This window comes from Bison bison, unplaced genomic scaffold, assembly GCF_000754665.1.
Source record: "Bison bison bison isolate TAMUID 2011002044 unplaced genomic scaffold, Bison_UMD1.0 scf7180017864516, whole genome shotgun sequence".
NCBI lineage: Eukaryota > Metazoa > Chordata > Mammalia > Artiodactyla > Bovidae > Bison > Bison bison.
Window position 1 is genome coordinate 10,396,627 of NW_011495069.1, and position 21,322 is coordinate 10,417,948.

The following is a 21,322-nucleotide window of genomic DNA, read 5'->3' on the forward strand; positions in this document are numbered from 1 at the left end:
CCGCGCGTCTATCTGAAAGCCCCGCGGGGGCACGGGCGGTCGCCGAGCCGCGTCTGGGTCCTGGCGCACACCATGATCGTTGCGGACTCCGAGTGCCGCGCGGAGCTGAAGGGCTACCTGCCCGGGGCCGGAGAGGTAAGCAGCGGCCGACGCCACTCTTCCCTCGAACCCAGAGCCGCGTCCAAGGTTCGGGTTGCTGCGAGCTGAGTCTGAGCCGCCCCCTCGGCTGGAGGAGGGGGAATGGAGCGCGTAACCCGGAGTGGGGTTGCATCAACTGGCAGCCTCGGCCCCCTCTGCCTCCGCCTCCTCCCCACTCCCCGGAGCTGGGGGCGGGGGTGGGGTAGGGATTGTAGAGCCCTCCGCGGCTCCCTCAGACTCCCGGCCAAAGAGAGGGGAGCCTTCTCGAGGTTATCTTGGGTTTGGGCCCTCGTCTAGGGAGTGTTCAAGTCCAGGCAAATCCCGGCGCAGCGGCCGGACCACTCCTCCTCCCCGCCCCCTTCCGCAGATCCCTTCCTCTAGGCTGGGGCTGGAGGAACCGTTTCTAGGTAGGATGTGTACCGGCTCCAGTGCCCCCGCTCGGTGATGGGAGTACTTGGGGCTGGCCCACGAAGGTCGACCCCGTCCCTCCCCCCCACCTGCACCCCCGATTTGGACTGGGGGCGCGGGAGCTCCGGGGCCTTGGCGGACTGCCGGGTATGCCGCGGTGAAAGCTCGCAGAGGGGAAAAATCCTGGCCACGGCTCCCGAAGCCAAGCGCCGATTTGGCTGTGCCCTACTAACTGATCTGACGTCCCAGAAGTTTGTTTTGCAGAGACTGCCTTTACAGTAAGGCTGGGAATACGGCTGCATCCAATCTGACATCCCCCTGCCCCATTACCATCACCACGGACCATGAACATCTTGTTTATTACGCACCTACTGGATGGCAGGCTCCGGTTCTGCCTTTTCTCTGAGTCCTCAGGACTTAAACTAGCAAAATATGAGCTATACAGTTACCTCTCATTTAGGGGATGAGGAAATTGAGGCCCAGGAGGGGCTGTGAAGAGGCTTCCTTGGCTCACCCTGCAAAGCAGCTCATTATTTTGCTGTGGTATCTTTAGGATTTCCCAGTGTGGTTGGCTCAGCAGGGAGTTTTGCTTGTTTCTTTGGTTTCCAGACCTGGAGCCTGGTGCAAGTGTCTTACTGGGTTTGTGAGTCAGACCTGTGCTAGTCCTGAACTGTGATCCTGGGAATAAATGGCTGCACTTTTCTGAGCAGCTTGGTTTCTGGGGGGTCCTCGGTTTTCTGTTAGCTTGTCACCCCCCTGTCATGGTTTAGCAGCCCAAGTGGAGGAAGGAAAACTGCTCCTGCCTCTTCTCAGCTGGTGACTGACCAAGTCATCTTACTTTCTGAGTCAGTTTCCTTCTTTGTGAAAAAAAAAAAAAAAAGGAAATAATTTTCTTTATTGAGAGCACCTGGGCACTAGAGCAGGCGTGCCACAGGTTCATGTCCCCCAGCCCTCCTACTTTCTTGCTCTGTGACCTTGGCCAAGGGATCCCTTCTCTGATCAGCAGCTTCCTTCCGTCGGGGTTTGGCCCTGTCTCAGAGGGATTGTTGGGAGAGTTAACTGAGAAGACGTGCAAAGGCCAGTGCACAGTGCCTGGAGCATAGCAACTAAGTCCTGCGTCAAACACGCTAGGTATTGTTAGAATGTGGCCACAGCATGTATTTCCCCTTCCCCAGAGTGTCTCTTGCAAGGGGGTGTCTGAGCCCACCCCTCGTGCCTGAGGCGAATGTTGGCTCATCTCTCTTTGGGACAGCATCTGGGAAGTGATATGGGGAGAAAAGCGAGCTCCAGGTGGACTGGGCAGACTCTGAGGGTGGGGCATTTAGATGGAAGCTTGCTAGCTGTCAACATCAGATGGGGCTGGGGGAATTGGTATGTCAGACCCCTTTCTACATATTCTTCTCTCTCAGGAAAAGTGGACCTTGGGAAGATGTCTGTTTTAAGCAGAATCTTTTAGAAGACGGTAGGGTGCTGAACTTACAGAGCCCTGTGCCCAAGCCCTAAGGGAAGCTAGACAAGTACATACAAGTACATACAAGGAATGTACAGTCCCCTCAACTCTCATACTGTGACATACACTCTTTCACCAAGTCAAGGCCTTCAGACTCTTCACTCTAGTACTGGTAGTGTGTTCTCAGAGCCCTCCTGAGCTCTTGAAACATCACTGCTTCAAGGAAAGTCTTTCCTTCCCCACCTTTGCATACCTGCTTCCTGTCCCCCTTCTTCACTGCAAGAGCTGTTATCCCAGTTATAGTGTAGCAGTTGTGTAATCAGGCATTTCTTGTCTGTGTACCTTGCTAGACTGGAAACACTGTAGGCCCCATCACCAGCACTGTTCTTAGCACCTAATAAGTGCTCGTAACTATTTGCCCTTGTTGGCTTAGCTGACCCTTGTGAACTGTGCACGGGCTTTGAAGTCAGATCTGAGCTTGCCTGTCTGGAATAGGTCTCCAAAAGAGCCTCAGTGAGCTGTCTCTGAAGAAGAGATCAGTTCAGTTCAGTCGCTCAGTCGTGTCTGACTCTTTGCGACCCCATGGACTGTAGCATGCCAGGCTTCCCAGTCCATTGCCAACTCCCAGAGCTTGCTCAAACTCATGTCCATGGAGTCGGTGATGCCATCCAATCATCTCATTCTCTGTCATCCCCTTCTCCTTGTGCCTTCAGTCTTTCCCAGCATCAGGGTCTTCTCCAATGAGTTGGCTCTTTGCATCAGGTGGCCAAAGAATTGGAGCTTCAGCTTCAGCATCAGTCCTTCCAATGAATATTCAGGACTGATTTCTTTTCGGATTGAAGAAGGGATAAGAAGACCTGTTTCCCTCCAGATGGTTGTGAGAAATCAGCCAGATCATGGTGGGGAGATGAGTTTATGGCACTACTCACATATGCCTCTCCCAAAGGAGGACTCTGACTCCCTCTCAAGTGTAAACCCAGGCAAATATCTTGAATTCAGCAGCCCATGGGGAGGGGAGTCTCTACCCATGCCCAGCTGGCAGAGTAACCTCGAAGGAGTCTGTAACTCAGTCCTGGAGATGGCAGGCCTACCAGGAATAAAGACTGAGGCTGATCCGGGTGGCAGACAGAACCCTTGCAAGCCAGACTGAGCTGAATTCAGATCTTGACTTGGCCACTTGTCAGCTGTGGCTTAACCTTTGGAACCTTAATCTTTCCTTGTGTGTAGAAGAGACCCCTACTCCCACTCCCAAACTGATGAAGATTCAGTGCAACCAGTGTGCTAGTGTCAGAGTTAATATGAAAAGGAATTGTGAGTCGACGCGTAAATCAGGAGCCAGGCACGGAGCGCTGAAGTGATTGATCCTTTCCTTACAACCATCCTGATGCCTTCTCAGTTGAGTGGCCACCCAGCTAACTGACCTCAGTGTTCTTGCTGCCCTGGGTGGTCCTCTCAGTTGAAACTCATTGGTTTTTCCTCTGCCCTGCCCTAGCTGTGTTGCCTTAGGTGGGTCACCTGCCCCACTCTGGTCTCCCTTTCTTCATCCATATAGTCAGGGAAGGGATCTTGCCTTTATCAGGTGTGTGAACATGGATCCTGAGCCACATGTGGCTATTTAAATTTAGATAAATTAGATTTTATTGAATTTAAAAGTTTTTTAGCTGTACTCGTCGCATTTCAAATGCTCGGCCACTGTATGTGAAAGTGTTAGTCCCTCAGTTGTGTCCAACTCTTTGCGACCTGATGGACTGTAACCCACCAGGCTCCTCTGTCCACAGCATTAAGGCAAACATACTGGAGTGGGTAGTTGCTCCCTTTTCCAGGGGATTTTCCCAACCCAGGGATTGAACTCGGGTCTCCTGGGTTATAGGCAGATTCTTTACCGTCTGAGCTACCACAGAAGCCACCAAGGAAGTGGCTTGGGGCTACCATCTTTATTGGACAGTGCAGATAAACAATATTTATTCATCATTACAGAAAGTTCTATTGGACTTGCTGTGCTAAGTACTGGGTTCACAACAGGGAACTTGAACCAGGGTGTGCTCTCAAGGTATGAAACAGCACAGGATAACTAGGGCTGTTACTGGGGCAGTGGATCCCCTGGACATGTGGACAGGGAGAAGGAGCGGCTCACTCCTGGTGAACCCCAGAGCCCTGGGCCACTGAGACCTTGAGAAGTTTACAGAATGGGAATCATTTCTGCAGTTGAGGAAATCTGATTTGTATCCTAACCCTGCTACCTCTTTCCTGGCTGAGTGACCTGACCTCTCTGAACCTTATTCCCCATCTGTAAAATGGGAACTCCTCAAGTTCACATGAAATAAAGGCTTAGCCCATGGCAATCAGTGTTGTTACCTACCATTATTATTGACTTCCTACCCCAGGAAATAGGGGAGGGCTGGTTTGGAGGTGTCATTTCTTGGCGGTGGGCCTCTGCTCTGTCCACTTCCTCTCAGGTTTGGGGTGTCTGGGTTGGGGAAGCATGCAGAGTATTGGAACTCTGGATTAGAATCTACTCAGTCCTGCCTTCAGGGCTCTGAACTTTCCGCTACCTTTGCCTGGAATGCTGGGTCCCTATATCTCTATAGGCCCTTTACAGGCCCATCAACTCATTTACATATTTGATATTTAGATACCAGCTTAAAGGTTGTCTCCTCAGTGGCTTCCCCTGTCTGGGACTGGAATACTGCACATACTTCTCCACCCCATTATACACTCTCTTATTGCTCTTTTACTCTATAGAATCTGTGATTTGAAATCCTATTCATCATTTGTTTAATTGTCTTTCTCCTTTGTACATTCTGGGAAGACTAAGATTTTGTCTTTTCACTCCGGTACTCTTGCTGCCTACAATGTAGTCATAAGAAATATTTGTCAAGGGACTTCCCTGGTGGTCCAGTGGCTAAGACTCCATGCTCCTGATGCAGGGGGGCCTGGTTTGATCCCCTGGTTAGGGAACTAGATCCCACATGCCACAACTAAAGATTCCTCATGCTGCAGCTAAGACCCAGTGCACCCAAATAAATAAATAAATATTTTTAAAAATTTTCTTTCAAATGAACAGATTAATTCTGGTTTTATCTGGAAAGCATTTAGCACAGTGCCTTATACTTGAGAAAGCAATCAATGAATGGAGTGAAACAATGGCCCTCCCTGGCAAATTATGCCAGGCCCCGCCCAATTAAATTAGAATTGCTGGGCCTTGGCATTGGTATTTTTTAAAAAGCTTCTCAAAGGGATTCTACCTGTACAGTTTGGGTTGAGAAGCCCTTGTTTGAAATAACAATGAGGTTAATGATCACTGGCTTGCTAAGTGCTTGCTGTGATAGAGGTACTGAGGTAAGGCCTCTACAGGCATTAACCTCATTAAATCCCCATGACTACCCAGTGAAAGTAGGTACTATTATTACCCCATAATTTGGAGAGGAAACTGAGGCTCACATCGCTAGCAGATAATAGGGGGTGGACTTGTCTTTTGAGCCCAGGCACTTTGTGTCAAGAGCCCCTATCTTTTAAGGGTACTCTGCTTTATTGTCCAAATCATTATCATCATCTTCACTGAGCCAATAACGTTGGTAGATCCGGACCTGTCACGTAAAGATCCACAGGCCTCGGTTTCTTCCTTTGAGAGCTCCTGGGGCAGACTTTAGAGAGGGAGGGGCTTCCCGAAACTGTTCTCTGTCCCTCCCTACCTAGTACCCTGGTGGGCCCTCCCTGTCCCCCCCACCGACCCCCCCAGTTCCTTCCTGCCCTTCCCCACCACACCTGGCTGTGGTTTTCTGTCTGTCCTTAGGTCGCCTGAGGGGGAGGCCCAGTTTGTGGAGTCAGCAATCCTTATCTCCCAGACAGAGCTGTTAGGCTTTTTCTCTTTGGTGAGGGAGGAGGAAAGCTGAAACAGGAGTGCTTGGGGATTGTGCTGGTTTCTAAGCTAGACTTGGACCAGCCTGGTCTGGTAGATCCCAGAAGTATGGGTGCAAAGGACCTGAGCAGTCAGCCCAACTGCCTTCTTTGTCCAAGATTAAAGCTCAGAGAGTCTAAGTGACTTTCTCGGAGTCACACAGCAAGTTAGTGGCAACAGAATTGGTACTCACACCAGGGACTTTTATACCCTTGTTCTTTCCTTTGTGGTCTTTCAGAGCCCCAGAGCTCTGCCTCCCTCAGGGGGCTTTTCAGTTCAGCCCCTCAGACCTCCCCACCTCTTTGCAACCCCATGCACTGAAGCACACCAAGCTTCCCTGTCCACCACCAACTCCCGGAGCTTGCTCAAACTCATGTCCATTGAGTCGGTGATGTCATCCAACCATCTCATCCTCTGTTGTCCCTTTCTCCTCCCACCTTCAATCTTTCCCAGCATCAGGGTCTTTTCAAATGAGTCAGTTCTTCACATCAGGTGTCCAAAGTATTAAAGCTTCGGCTTCAGCTCCAGTCCTTCCAATGTGTGTGTGAGGGGGTGGCTTTTAGCTATGTGAAAAGGAAGGTTCACTTATAATCCTTAGTCTCTGGACACCTGGGGATTAACACTAAGTCTAGATTTGTATGAGGAGGGGTGAGTTAGGGGGACATCATCTCTGTTTAGTGAGGATATGACTCTGGCTTGGATAAACTGTTTCTAAAGCCAGTGCTGACAACCCCCGCTCCCAACCCCTGCTGCCCAGGTACCAAAACAAATGAGTAAATAAAATTGGTGGTTTCCATAGAGGCTCCTACACCCACGTCAAGATACAGCTGCTGCCATCAGCGTTGCCCTCCACGTAGCTCTGTTTTCTTCATTCACAGACTAGTGTGAATTACCTGGCCCTGCTCTTCACAAAATGTAATCTGGAAATATGGAGACCTAAATCAGACAATTAGAAGGCGATGCTTTCAGAAGCAAAAGCACTGGGAATTGTGGGGTCACAGATGAGGTCAGAAGAAGGTGCTCAGACCCTGGAAAATGGAGTTAATTCTACAAACATGTGACCACTGAGAGGGATCTGAGCCGCTAACTATCTGGAAGGCAGTAGGAGGTAGAGGCAGGATTTTAAGCCAGTTGATGAGGTTTGCACTTGAGAAAGTTTACTCTGGCTACTGAAAGTTTGCCCTCCTTAGGGCATGAACCAGGCATGTACCAGGGCCATGTACTCACTAGATCTCCTGGTCCCCGAGGTGGGGTTGCGGGTGGATGCTTTATTTATTCATTCATTCTGTTTTCTTGGGAGAGGATGGAGAAGGGGCCAGGGCTGTGGAGGCAGGTAGACCATGGGTGAGGCAGTGGGTGGTGGTCCAGACAGGGGACAGTGGTGTCCACTAGGTGGTGATGGATGAAGAAATGACAATGAAGCTACATCATAGGAATCTAGGAGGCTTGGTAACCTGGTTTCAGGATATAAACAAGGGAGGTTCTCATACAAGTTCTCCAGGGGTACCAAAAGGCGGCCTCCTGGGAAAGTGGCTATATAATTTCCTTTACCCCAGTCCCTGCAACCCCACAGGGGGACTCCTGGGTCCCTTCCCAGTTCCTGAAGAACTCAGCCTGTGGGGTGAGCTCTCTTGCTTGTTTACTGTTTCTCTACCCACCAAGCTGGTCTATATCTCCACCTGACTCCCAGTGCACCAGAAAGGTGAGTCACATCAGAAAGGTGTGGGGATTTCCTTGGTGGTCCAATGGCTAAGACTCCACACTCCCAGTGTAGGGAGCCCAGGTTCGATCCCTGATCAGGGAACTGATCCCACGTGTCAGAGCAAAGATCAAAAATCTTATGTGCCTCAACTGAGACCTGGCGCAACCAAATAAATAAATATTTAAAAATAAAATTACAGTTCAGTGTGGCGCCTCTGGTAAGGAGAGAGAACTGTCTTCTTAGTCCTCCCTTTTACCTCTGACTGACCATGATGTGTTTCCCTCAAGGAGCAGAGGGAGAGCCGGGTCCGACGAGGCCCCCGAGGGCCCAGCGCCTTCATTCCAGTAGAGGAGGTAAGCTTGGAAGGGGTTAGGATGGTTTGGTCCCTGGAGGAAAGGACATGGGGCGCTGAGTAGGTGGATAGGGTTTTCTGGTCTCTTGAAATTGCAGCTTTGAAACTACCTCTTCAGGTTGCTGACTCATGTAATCCACAAAACAGCTCTGCTCCAAGCAGGCATCTCAGCCCCATTTTACTGGGAAGAAACAAGCTCCGAGAGATAAAATGCTAATAACACAGCTAGGTAATGAACAAACTTGTGGTTCCCAGAACAAGACTTGTTTTTCCTTAAGAAGGCAGAACTATATGTAGTTATCTTCTCACCCTTGAATGTACATGTATTAAAGTGTTTTTTTTCCAACTTCAAATGTAATGAATGTTCATTATTTTAAAATTTCCAGTGTTTCAGAAAACTTCAGTTTCTTGTAATCCCAACCCCACTGAGATAATCACTGTTAACCATTTGCCACTGTTTCCCAGACTTCTTTTCATTCGGAGCCAAGGTCATAGTTTGTAACATGATTTTGTTAGTGTTGTTCATTTGGGGAGTTGGTTTTCTTTTTTTCATTTGGTTGTTATGTTTTGTTATTTCACATAATACATCAGAGACATCTTTCATCTACTGAGTCAGATCATGCATTCATTTATTTAACAGGTGTCTGTTGAATGATTAATCTGTCAGGCACTGTTCTAGGTGCTGGGGATACAGATGAGAACAAGACAAACAAAACTCCTTGCCATCACAAAACTGCCATTCCAGTGGGGGGTTTGTGGTGGGGAGAACTTCAAAACACACACACAGACAAATTAAAAAATAATCGTTTCCTTCTTTTCCTTTGGCCTTCACTGAACAAAGACAAACTTCCTTGTCCTCCTTGCCTTCCTAAATGTGTAGGCCAAATAGTTAATGAGCTGTTAACAAATGTCTAAACTCTCCAGTTTCTTTCACCCCTTGTAAATGGATGAAAGCGCCCAACCACCTGCTGTAGCCCAGAATGTTACACTCAAATATTCTTCTTCTTTTTTTCATTGATAAGTAACTACTCTTCTTCTGTAACAGAGGAAAGAAATAGTCTTTGAACTTAATTGGGAATTGAATCCTGGTTCTTCATTTATCAGATCTGTAACCTTGAGCCAAGAATGAAACCTCTCTGGGCCTTGATTCTCTCATGTGTCAGTGGGGGAAAATAATACTATTCACCTCACAGGAAATTGGGAAGAACTGATGCGATAATATAGACAGGGAAAGCTCTAAACTCAGACCCGGCGAGGAGAAAGCACTCAAGAAATGTAAACTGTTTTGCATCTGCTTCCAATGACTGCATTGCTTTGAACCATTACTACCAAGGGCCCAGGTTCAATCCCTGGTTAAGGAATTTAGATCCCACAAGCCACGTGGCATGGCCAAAAAAAAAAAAAGAAGCTCTATGAAAGTAGGAGAAGCTGTATTCTAATCTCTGTGCCTGAGTCTATCTAACTTGGAGAAAATAAGTCTCTAATTTCATAGTTTTGAGAATTAAATGAATCAATATATATAATGTGTTTGAATAGTACTTGGCACATAGCAAGCATTGTATAATTATCGATTACAATTGTATAAAGTGTCCAATAAGTATTTGATTAATCACTTAATGAAATATCTTTTCCTCCGCTGATCTCCTTTTTGTTGGACATGGTGGTTGTCTTCAGTTTCTTGCTATTAAAATCACAATGAAGGCAATGAATATGTTGGTTTCTCTGGTGGGTAGGGCATGAGGGAGTCACCCTTTGCTCACCTTTGCTTGGCAGGTCCTGCAGGAGGGAGCTGAGAGCCTCGAGCAGCACCTGGGGCTGGAGGCACTGATGTCCTCGGGCCGGGTGGACAACCTGGCCGTGGTGATGGGCCTGCACCCGGACTACTTCACCAGCTTCTGGCGCCTGCACTGCCTGCTGCTGCACACGGATGGGCCCCTGGCCAACTCCTGGCGCCACTACATCGCCATCATGGTGAGCTGGTCTGAGCCTGACTTTCCGTAGGGGTGGGTTCATTTTGGGGTTCAGCCCTCAGATCTCTTTGCTTGGGGCTTGATTCCACAAACAGGAGAAGAGGAGGCTTAGAGCAGAGCCCTAGCTTTATCTGACCCTCCATTGAATTTTAGATTTTTTTAAGTAGGAAATTTAATTTTTATTAAATTTAATTTTATTTTATGTCAGAGGATCATTGCTTTACGATGATGTTTTAGTTTCACGTGTACAGCAAAGTGATTTAGATAGACGTTTATCCATTCAAAAAGACACTGTCTCACTCAGGACCCCCCAGCCAGTGGCAAAGCTGGGGTTAGAACCGAAGTTTCCTGCCTCTCAGGCAACAGTGAGGCTTATGACGTTTCCCTCCATGGGGCGCCCACCCCGAGCAGGGCACAGGAAGAATAGGGTGACCTGGGCTCTGTCCACCACCTCCAGGCTGCTGCCCGCCACCAGTGTTCCTACCTGGTGGGCTCCCACATGGCCGAGTTCCTGCAGACTGGCGGTGACCCTGAGTGGCTGCTTGGCCTCCACCGCGCCCCTGAGAAACTGCGCAAGCTCAGCGAGATCAACAAGCTGCTGGCCCATCGGCCATGGCTCATCACCAAGGAGCACATCCAGGTGCAGCGGGCAGGGAGGCGGGTCCCCGCGGGAGTGTGGGGCTGGCATGGGGCTTGGCAGGCAGCCCAGGGCGAAGCAGCTGAGCGAGTCTGGCCTTGCCTTTCCTCTCCAGGCCTTGCTCAAACGGGCGAGCACAGCTGGCCCCTGGCTGAGCTCATCCAGGCCCTGGTCCTGCTCACACACTGCCACTCACTGGCGTCCTTCGTGTTCGGCTGTGGCATCCTCCCTGAGGGGGACCCTGAGGGCAGCCCCGCCCCACAGGCCCCTTCACCCCCCAGTGAGCAGAGCACACCCCCCAGCAGGGACTCGCTGAACCACTCCGGGGTAAGTCAGGGGCCTGAGTCTTTCTGGGAGAGGAAGCTGGGGGCCTCTGGTCCTTGGGTAGAAGACAGTGCCTCCCTGTCTGCAGCTGCTTCCTTATCACACCCTGAGAAACCTTAGAAGAGTCTTTTTTTTTTTAAGGTGTATTTATCTATTTTTGGCTGCACTGGGTCTTCCTTGCTGTACCCGGGCTTTCTTCAGCTGCAGCCATGGGGGCTACTCTGTCACAGTTTGCAGGCACTGGAGTGCTAACTCGGTGGTTGTAGTGCACAGGCTTAGTTGCCCTGCAGCATGTGGAATCTTCCCAGATCGGGGATCGAACCCGTGCACCCTGCATTGGCAGGCAGATCCTTAACCACTGGACCGCCTGGGAAGCCCCAAGTCATTTGGCTCTGAAACTGTTTCCTCATGAGGAAGATGAGGATAAAGACTCCTTCATAAAGGGTTGTGAGCCTGAGATGAAATAACCATGTGACTGGCTTCAGCATGGAACCCCTGGGCTCAAAGTAGCTGGCTTTTAACACTGTAACAATACAAAGGTTGCCTCTCATTCTGTAAAGTGGCCTTGTTTGTGTGTATTTTAAAAATACAGATACTTTAAAAAGCCCTTTCCTGTGAGGGTAGCTGACCCTCAGAGAAGACCTTTCTGTTCTATAGCTGCTTAAACATTACTTCCGGAAACACAGGCCACGTGAGCTGTCCAGCACAGAGAAGGCACTGGGCCTTCATGATTGCTCAGAAAGGCCCTGCATGTGAGAAGGACGTGTGGGGTTTCTGGGGTCAAGGGAGAAGGGGCGAATGGTCACCGCCGGGTCATTCCTACAGGGCTTTGAGGCCGCCCGCGACGTGGAAGCTCTGATGGAACGCATGAGGCAGCTGCAGGAGAGCCTGCTGCAGGATGAGGGCGCCTCGCAGGAGGAGATGGAGAGCCGCTTTGAGCTGGAGAAGTCAGAGAGCCTGCTGGTGACCCCCTCAGGTACAGGTCACAGGCGTCCAAGCTCAGGGACCGCCCCTCCTTGCACCCTCTCGCTGGGAAGCTGGCGCCTTCGTGTTACTGCACCTCGGTAGCCACACCCAGCTACCCCTTCCAAGAAGTTCTGAGCATGGGCTCTGGGGTCAGGCCTGGGTTTGAATCCTGGCCTGCTAGCCTTTCTTCTTTCTTTTTGGCCAGGCCATGTAGTATGCAGGATCTTAGGGATCTTAGTTCCCTGACCAGGCATGGAACCCATGCTCCCTGCAATGAAAGGCAGATTCTCAACCTCTGGGCTGCCAGAGAAGTCCCTGTTAGCTTCTCTGGCAGTGTGACCACTGATAAGTCACTTGCTGTCTCAGGTCCCAGTCTCCTCCTCCGTGAGGGATTCATGTAGGGGAAATGAGGCAACAGAAGCAAAGTGCTGAGCACAGAGCCTGGCCCAGGGTAAGCGGCTGCATAAGTAGCCACTGTTGTTAGGATTGCTGTTCTTATTACTGGGGACCTTAGCCCCTGGACCACGGGTCTGATTTACCACCTCCCCCAGGCCTGGCTCCTGCCGAAGTCCTGGTTCCACTCACTGTGGCGAGGGGCATTCTTGGGCCCCCTATTCCACGTTCCCCAGCACCCCCTCCCCACTGATGATTAATGGGGGGTGGAGGCCTCTGTGATCCGTGCCTTGGCTTCACTGTGACCTCTTTCTGACATCCTCAGTGGACATCCTGGAACCCTTTGCAAACCCAGATATGCTGTGCTTCGTGGAAGACCCCACTTTTGGATATGAGGACTTTACCCGGCGGGGGACTCAGGCACCCCCCACCTTCCGTGCCCAGGTAGGTTCTCCCTACTGGTCTTAGCATTGCTTTTTTAAAATTAATTAATTAATTTTTTTTGGACTGCTCTGAGTCTTCAATGCTGTGTACATGCTTTCTCTAGTTGTGGTGAGCAGGGCTACTCTGTTGGGGTGTGAGGGCTTCTCATTGCCCAGCACAGGCTCTAGAGCACAGGCTCAGTAATTGTGGTTCAGGGGCTTGGTTGACCCACAGCATGTGGGATCTTCCCAGACCAGGGATCGAACCCATGTCCCCTGCTTTGGAAGGTGGATTCTAAGCCACTGAAACGCCAGGGAAGTCCCAGCATTGCTTTACAAACAAGCAGGATTGGGTAGTTTGTGTGATCAGTGATTTGGGCACCTTCTCTCCTTCAAGATTCCATGAAGAAGTGGGAGACCCTGAAGGTGAAAAGACCCATCTGGGTCCTAAGCTCAGGGGATCCTGACCACAGGAAGGAAGTCATCACCAAGCTGCATCCTCCTCAGCTTCTCAGGTCCAGACCAAGCAGCGGGTTAGATTTGTTGGGGTGGAGAGAGGCATTATGGAGATCCCAGCTGTGCTGCAGAAGATGGCGTCTCTCTGGCCAGCCTCGGGCCCCAAGGATTCTACTCATTGACCGACCCCTTTCCATGTTTCTCAGGATTATACCTGGGAAGACCATGGCTATTCACTGATCCAGCGGCTCTACCCTGAGGGTGGACAGTTGCTGGATGAGAAGTTCCAGGCAGCCTATAGCCTCACCTATAACACCATCGCCATGCACAGTGGAGTAGATACCTCCGTGCTCCGCAGGGCCATCTGGAATTACATCCACTGCGTCTTTGGCATCAGGTGAGTGAAAGTCCCCTCATCCAGGCATGGTGTACCGCAAGCCCTCCATCTGAGCTCACAATTGTTTCCTTTTTCTTTTTGTCTTTCTTTCCCTTTTTTCCTGACTATACTGTTCTTCAAATCAAATGTATTCCTTGGCTGATTATAAAAGATAATAGCCATCCTCAGTTCTTGAAAGTCTTTAATTCCACCCCCAGGAATAACTAGGGAGATTACACACACACGTATACTTACGTACATACACACATATATACATACAAAGAGAGTTATGTCTGTAGTTCCATTCCAAGTAGCAGTTCTTCTCTCATTAAAGAATAACAACAGAAATGCCCAATGGTGAAATTCGATTTTTAGTAAATTTAGAAAAAAAGAGATAATGAAAAGAAGAAAATAAAAATCATTCATGATCCCACCTGCTCTTACTATTGTCAGGTATTGGCTTGGTCAAAGAGCTCATTTGGGTTTTTCCGTTAACAACTTATGGAAAAACCTGAATGCATTTTTTGGCTAACCCAAGATTTCACTGCGTGGGCTGAGCTGTGCTTTATTGGCTGGTATCCCACTGGCCAACCTCACTGACAAGTGTCCAGTCCAGGAGAAGCCAAGGATGATGGGCATCTTAGGGTGTATATGTGGCACGCTGTGGTCTCCCTTGCTGCCCAGCTTCCAGGTCCAGGCTGCTGCACTCTGCAACATGGCCCTCGCTCCTAAACCTTTGTTTACCACATCTGCCCTCTAGTCTAAAACCGGTCTTCCTCGTCCACACTGATCTGTGGTGACTCACTGGCTCACTGGGCTGGGGAGGGACAGAATAGCTTCTAGACTTGTCACCAAGGTGCTCTTTGACTTTGAACAAGCTGACTGCCTTCCATAGGCCTCAGTTTGCCCATCAGTAAAATGACTACCAACTCCTTTTTCCCTTTCCCTCTTCCTTCTCTAGGGTAAATATTCACACTGATCTCCTGCCCCATCTTCCACATATGGCCCTAGCTGTAAAGTGGTGACTGTGAGCGTGGAGGCAGGCAGAGCTGGGTTTGAATTCCATTCCCAGCTGTGTGCCCTGGCACTGCACGTCTCTGAACCTCCATTTCATCTGTAAAATGAGACTGGTGAACACAGTACTTTGTATACCATAGTTTTGTATCCAGTCCTGTACTGAAGTTTCAGGGATTCTGTGAATATATGTTCACATGGTCAGTGCAGCGTGCTCAGCCTCTGTGCATTCCCTTGCGAGTCCAGTGGCCTGTGATATATGACATTAGCTGCTTTTCTAAGAGGAACCAAGCTTCTAGCTGCTTCCTACCTTCTGCCTTTTCTTGCCACTCTCTGTCCCCCTTCTGCAGGGTGGGCCTGGGGGAGAGGAGCTCTGTGGGAGCAGACGTGTGAGTGATTCTTTCTGGGTCTTTCCATCCAGATATGATGACTATGACTACGGGGAGGTGAACCAGCTCCTGGAGCGGAACCTCAAGGTCTATATCAAGACAGTGGCCTGCTATCCGGAGAAGACCACCCGAAGAATGTACAACCACTTCTGGAGGCACTTCCGCCACTCAGAGAAGGTGCGGCTCATGGGGGAGGAACAGGATGGAAGCCTGTGGAGGAGGCGAGGGCTCGGGACCCAGCGAGGTCCTGACCTGGGGATCCATCCTGCGTCTCTTCGTGTCTCCTGCATCGGCAGGCAGATTCTTTACCATGAGCGCCCCCTGGGAAGCCCATTTACTCACCTGTAAAGTGGGTATCCTCAGTGGCAGCCGGAAGGACCTGGGTTCAAATCATAACACTATCACTTGGGAGCTCTGTGATCTTGGGCAGGTCATTTTGCCTCTCTGAGCTTGTTATCTTGACAATAAAAATAAAAAAACTGCCTGCATTTCAAGGTCATTGGGAGGATGAAGTGAGAAAATGAAGGTAAACCTCTGATCCCAAATAAATGCTCAGAGGTAGCTGTTGTTTTTCGCTTTGGGGGATAAAGAGGTTAGTCATGATCAGGATAAATGTGCTTGAAATTCTCCCACAGTCCTTGCACCAAGTTATTCAGAGTCTTAGGAAAGGGAAGGATGAAATGGGTGGTCAGGGATGATGGCACTCTGGGAGGGAAGGGGATGGTGAGGAGTGACATGAGTTGCCAACAAGCCCTCGTCTGTGCCCCCAGGTCCACGTGAACTTGCTGCTGCTGGAGGCCCGCATGCAAGCCGCCCTGCTCTATGCCCTTCGCGCCATCACCCGTTACATGACCTGACTCACGTACAAGACCTGCGCCTGGAACAGCTGACCGTGGGGGCATCCTTCTCGCTGCAAGGACTCTGTTTGGAGACAGACCCTAATCTCTTCCTGTCCCATACCCACCTACCCTACTGTGGGGGTGGGCCTGGGGTGTGACGTGCAGCCTCCCAAGCCACACCCTCCTTCTCACTGGAACGGACAGGACCAGCGCACTGACTCTGGTATCTCAGCTCTGCCTCTGGGGCGTGGGGGGCTGGAAGAGGACCATAGCGGATTCCCAGGTGCCAGCCCCTTCTAACCGCCCTTACCCTCAGAGGCCAAGGGCACAGGAAGGAAAATGGACTGAGCGTGGACTTATGTGCCAGCAGGCGGGGGCCCAGGCAGCACGAGTACTTTGGCCTTCCTGGCCTGGGAAGTCCCTGGCTGGCCCCCAGGGAGAGGGGCAAACACCTCCAGGGACTGACACTCCAAGCGGCTTCACCTCTCCTCCAGCTCCCTCCTCCACAAGATTTCATTACCTCCCACCTGCCATTCACCCATCAATGTGAAAATCAGGGTCACAGCCGGTCTGTGCATCCGGCTCCCCAGAAGCCCGTTCTGTCCAGCAGCCCACAGGCCCCTTGCTCCCTGGTCACACGAGTCCTGGTTCAATTCCCTTGACCCCCTTTGCCCTCTTACCCTTTTCTCCACCAGCTGGTGGAGTGAGGCCCCAGGAGAGAGACCAAGCACGTCAAGCAAGTAGATTACCTCTAGAGTTCGAAGTCTCTGTTGGTTATTTTGCTTTCAGATGAGGAGGGAGTATTATATGATAAATTCTCTGTGTTTCAGTTTTTTGTGGGTGAGGTTCTTCGCTGCCCACCCCCAGAGCCTCAGGCAGTGTCTGAGAGGAGAGCAGGAGTGTCTCCCCAGAGCTGACCTACCCGGCGGAGGCTGGCACCCCATGCTGTCTCATCTCCCCTGGCTCTGCCACAGACATTTGCCAAAAAAGTGAGCCTTTCCAGGTGGTTCCAGGGGCTCAGGGAGACAGGCAGGAGACCCCAAGTTTCTTGTGTAGGCCCTGTCATGGCCAGGTTAGCCCCATTTCCACAGTTACAGACTGAGGGGTAAGACCACATTTTGTGGTATCTGGGCCTTCATTCAGGTTCTGAGCCCAGCCTGCCAGCAGCCAACTGCACGCGTTGCAGGATCCCGAGGGCCTCTGGGGATTTTACACACACACACACACACACACACACACACACACACACACACCGCCTGCAGTCAGTCTCTCCGGGCTACCTGCCAAGGACCTTCGCACCCCCATCCCAGTTTCTGTCCCTTCTCGGTTGCTTTTAGGTGGATCCCTTGGAGGCAGAAGCAGCCAAGGACTGATCCCAGGTACTCTGTGTAGCAAACAAACTGTGAATTCTGACTCCCCTTGCCCTTCTTCCAGCTGTAGGTGCCTCCCCTCTGATCGCCTGGGAGGGGACTGAAGAAAGGCAAGGGCCAAGATGCTGCTACTTCTGACCCTCCTCTCTGGGGCAGGGCAGGAGAGGAGCCTGGTTCATTGTGCCACATTTCATACCCGTGCAGGCATGGGCGAGCGACTGGCACCCCTTTCCGGCCTCAAAGCCCTCCCTGCAGTGAAGCAGGGCAGGAGGGAAGAGGCCCCAGCATTGGGGTTTGGATTCTAGAGGGGACGTGATGACCGTCAGGGTCAAGTGCAGAAATCTTTGCCTTTGCTACCATTTCTGTATGATGAGAAATAAAAGTTCACCAAGGTTTTGTTTTGTACTTCTTGTTAATGGGCTGTTTTTCCATTTCCTGGGGGTCATGGTTCACCTCTTAGCATAAGCAGGGAGCTGCGATTGCATCAGGGAGCTGACCTAGCAGCCCATACCCTGCTGAGCACTCGTGCCCAGTGACCGCAGGGTTGGGAGTGGTTGGCACTCAAAGTCTACTTTTGTCCCTTGGGTGTCCAGCCCTGCCACCCCTCTGTGGCTGGCCTGGTGCTGTGGAATAATAATGGCTGTGTTATTTTTCTCACTCAGCCGGGCCCTGGGCTGGGTACTTGGAGGTCATTTGTCTGAATCTGCAGCAAAATCTTTCAAGAGAATCGAGACTCATGGATCAAGTGGCATCACTGAGGCCAAGTCAGGTCAGTGACTGAGCCAGGATCCCAACTGGGGTCAACGTGATTGTGAGGCCATGGCGTTTCACCTTGCTGTTTTCCCGCTACCGAGTGCCTCCTGAGGCAGAAGGAGGATATGTGAGAATTTCTTGGGGGACCCTCTGTTTCTCCTGCCCCCTCACTTCATTCTTCCTGGCTTCTCACCCCTCGGTCCCTCCCCAGAACCGAGGAGACAGGCATGAGGAGTTAGTGTGACTCCAAGTTGTGCCCGTGCCATTTAGTGGTAGCTGTGTGACCTCGGTCAATCGTCTTAGCTTCTCTGGGCATCAGGAACTCCAGCAAACTTATCAGAAAAACCACATTATGACTAAGAGTTAAGACCGCTCCTGCTGGTTTCCCACTTCCTCTTAATGCTGCCGTCACAAAATGAAAACCAGGTCTCCTCCAGGAAGCCTCCCCTGATTGACTTCCCTGTAACCCTTTCCTCCCTTCATTTTCTAAAAATTCATGTATTCTTAAAAATATTTATTTGGCTGTGCCAAGTCTTATTTGCAGCATGCAGGGTCTTTAGTTGTGGCATGAAAACTCTCAGCTGTGGCATGTCGGATCTAGCTCCCTGACCAGGGACTGAACCCCCCTGCCCCCTGCATTAAGAGCACAGAGTCTTAGCCACTGGACCACAAGGGAGATCCCCTTTAAATTGTTTTTAATTGAGGGATGATTCCTTTATATTAATGTTGTGTTGGTTTCTGCTGTACAACAATGTGAATGAGCTATATGTATACAAGTATCCCCTCCTTCCATCCCACCCCGTAGGCCATCACAGAGCTCTGAGCTGAGCTCCCTGTGCCATACAGCCGCTTCCCTCTAACCATCTATTTTACATGTGGTAGTATATATCCCCGCTTCATTTTTGCAATGTTCCTATACACTTTTTCTTCCTTCTACAGTCATTTGAGAGGGTGGGAGAGAAAATAAGTCAAACTTGGAGTACAGAATGTAGATTCTGGTCCTGACCTAGTCATTTATTATCCCTGGGAGGAGGAGGGTTGATTAGTTTCACAGTGTCTCAAGTTTACACAAAAAACCAGGACAAAACGTTTTCTTTTCCAGGTAGCATTATTGAGTGACTATTGCCTAATGTAATCGCTCCATCTTCACAGCAACCCTGTGAGAAAGGAGCAGTGGTCCCATTTTACAGATGTGGAGAAGGAACCTCAAGTTACAGCTTAAGAACATGATAGACAGAACCAGGTTCAAATTCCAACCCTGACACTTAATGTTTGACCATAAGCAAGTTACTTCAATTCTCTCTCCTCAAGTTCTTTATCTATGCAACAGAATTAATACCTAGGGTCACAGGAGGGTTATGTAGATTAAATAATGCATGGAAAGCACCTAGCACAGTTCAGGTACCTCGAACTAAGTCATTCCATATTCAGATACCTGCTCAGCATTACAGAACAGAGACAAAATTTGAACCCTTGCCAGTCTGACTCCAGAGCATTACTTTAGTCCCCAAACCCCCTAGGCCCTCAGTCTGCATCTCTAAAAATCATGTTCAAGTTGATTTGCCTGTAGAATTGAAAACTCTTGGCTCCAGATTGGATCAAATGAATCTGTTTTAGACTTCTGCAACCTGCAGTCCAGGACCTGGGCATGTTTACCCAGGTTGGAGTTCGTGGAAACTTTCTGGTAGCTTGATTTTTGGTTGGTCTGGCTTTTGAAGACTATTAAGAGTAGGTAGAAACAGGAGCTGGATGAGTCTCCTCTGCTGCTGCTGCTGCTAAGTCACTTCAGTCGTGTCCGACTCTGTGCGACCCCAGAGATGGCAGCCCACCAGGCTCTCCCGTCCCTGGGATTCTCCAGGCAGGAACACTGGAGTGGGTTGCCATTGCCTTCTCCAGAGTCTCCTCTAGTAGATTTCAAACATTCACCAGAGCCCTGGGACAAGTGGAATGGAGAAGTGGCTCACAAATTTTTTGTGCCTCAGAGTCTCCTAGAGAGTCAGTGTTTAGAGGTAGAGCTCAGAAGTTTGCAGCTTTAACAGCTTCCCTGCTGTTCTGATGCCAAGGTCATTCTTTCATTCAACAACAGATGGTGTGCACCTAGTATGTAAATGCCCTGGACACAGAGTAGTAGAAAAGACAGGCACGGCTCCTGCCTTCTTGCAGTTTATTATTTAGTGGAGGAGACAGATATTAGATCATTACACAACTAAAATTGTTTCAATTATAACTGCAATTGGCACCTCAAAAGGAGAGATTCAAGGTGCTGTCAGAGTATTTTCAACCTAGTATCAGAAGCTTTTCTTCCAAGGAAGTATGTTGGATTTCTGCAGAAATGAACACACATCCAAGAAGAGCGATTTCCCACCCACTGAAGCACCTTCTTGGAACCAAAGTCTCCATGGACCAGTTAGAAAACTAACTTACATTCTTCTCTAATGGATGCTGTCGTGTGCAACACAAACTAGCAGGCATTCCTTCCTACACCCCACACTCTGTTGGGAGAGTGGATTGCTGAGTGCCTTTCTGGGAACTGCCCTGAGTCGAAGGGAGCAACCAAGTTCACAGTTATGTCCCACCAGGCAGTGTAGTCTGCCTCCAAGGTCTGGTGGATGGGAGAGGAGTATACAAAGGTCTGAGCTCTTTGCCTCTATTTGAAACAATTCAAGGATTGCCCCAGCTCTACTGCTCCCTTCGTGATCAGCTGAGGTCCATGTTGCTGCTGCGCTTGCAGTCCAAATTCTGTCTGATTCTGATCCCCAATAAACCTGTGCAAATTTCCATCTCAGAGTCTGCTCACCAAGGTACTTAGCCTAAGACACGCTTATTGCAGATGGTGAAAGTAAAGACCAGAGAGGAGAAATTTCTTGCTTGTGGTCTCACAAGCCTGAACCTTTAGATCCTCTTCAGAGTTTGTCACTGCCCTATGTCAGAGTCCTACAACTTCCTGTCAACTTTCTTCTCCCAAGGCTGGAGGCGACAGCTGCGATGCTGACAGGGCCACAAAAGATCCTCTCTCCCATCCCCACTGCCAAGGCTGGAGACCTTGGGCAAGTTACTTGCCATCTCTGGGGGAATGTTAAGTACACTCACTGCCTGAGTGTCCTACCTTCTCTTAAGCCACCCCGTGTTGTGGCCCTGCTTCTGAGAAAAACCATGTCTCAGCTGGAAGAGCTTCTTTCCCCTTCTCTCTGAATCACCTCTAACCTCAATGTTGCTTCCCATTTAGGGAAGCCTTGAGCTTCTGTCCCAATTCCAAGTTTCTAAACTCTAATCCCAAGGAGGAGCCCCTTTTCTAAGTCCATGCAAGCATCATCAGGTGCTTACATTGTTGCAGACACTGCTGGATGGCGGCCGTATAGCGGTGAATGAGACAGACGGTCCCAGCCCTCAAGGACCTTAAAACCCAGTGTTAAAGATGAACATCCTACAAGTACTTTGACGAGTCCTGGGCGGGAAAAAACAAAA

At 50.0% G+C, this 21,322-nt stretch overlaps 1 protein-coding gene across 1 annotated transcript; it reads left to right on the forward strand.

Annotated features, from left to right (window-relative positions):
* Window positions 1-7: 7 nt before the first annotated feature.
* SESN2 (sestrin 2) lies at window positions 8-17,509 on the forward strand. Its single transcript, XM_010830261.1, has 9 exons — window positions 8-135; window positions 7,884-7,949; window positions 9,722-9,919; window positions 10,376-10,882; window positions 11,705-11,855; window positions 12,564-12,682; window positions 13,323-13,513; window positions 14,928-15,072; window positions 15,666-17,509. Exons 1-9 carry the CDS (start codon window positions 73-75, stop codon window positions 15,750-15,752), a joined length of 1,527 nt encoding a protein of 508 aa, XP_010828563.1. The 5' UTR covers window positions 8-72; the 3' UTR covers window positions 15,753-17,509.
* Window positions 17,510-21,322: the final 3,813 nt, after the last annotated feature.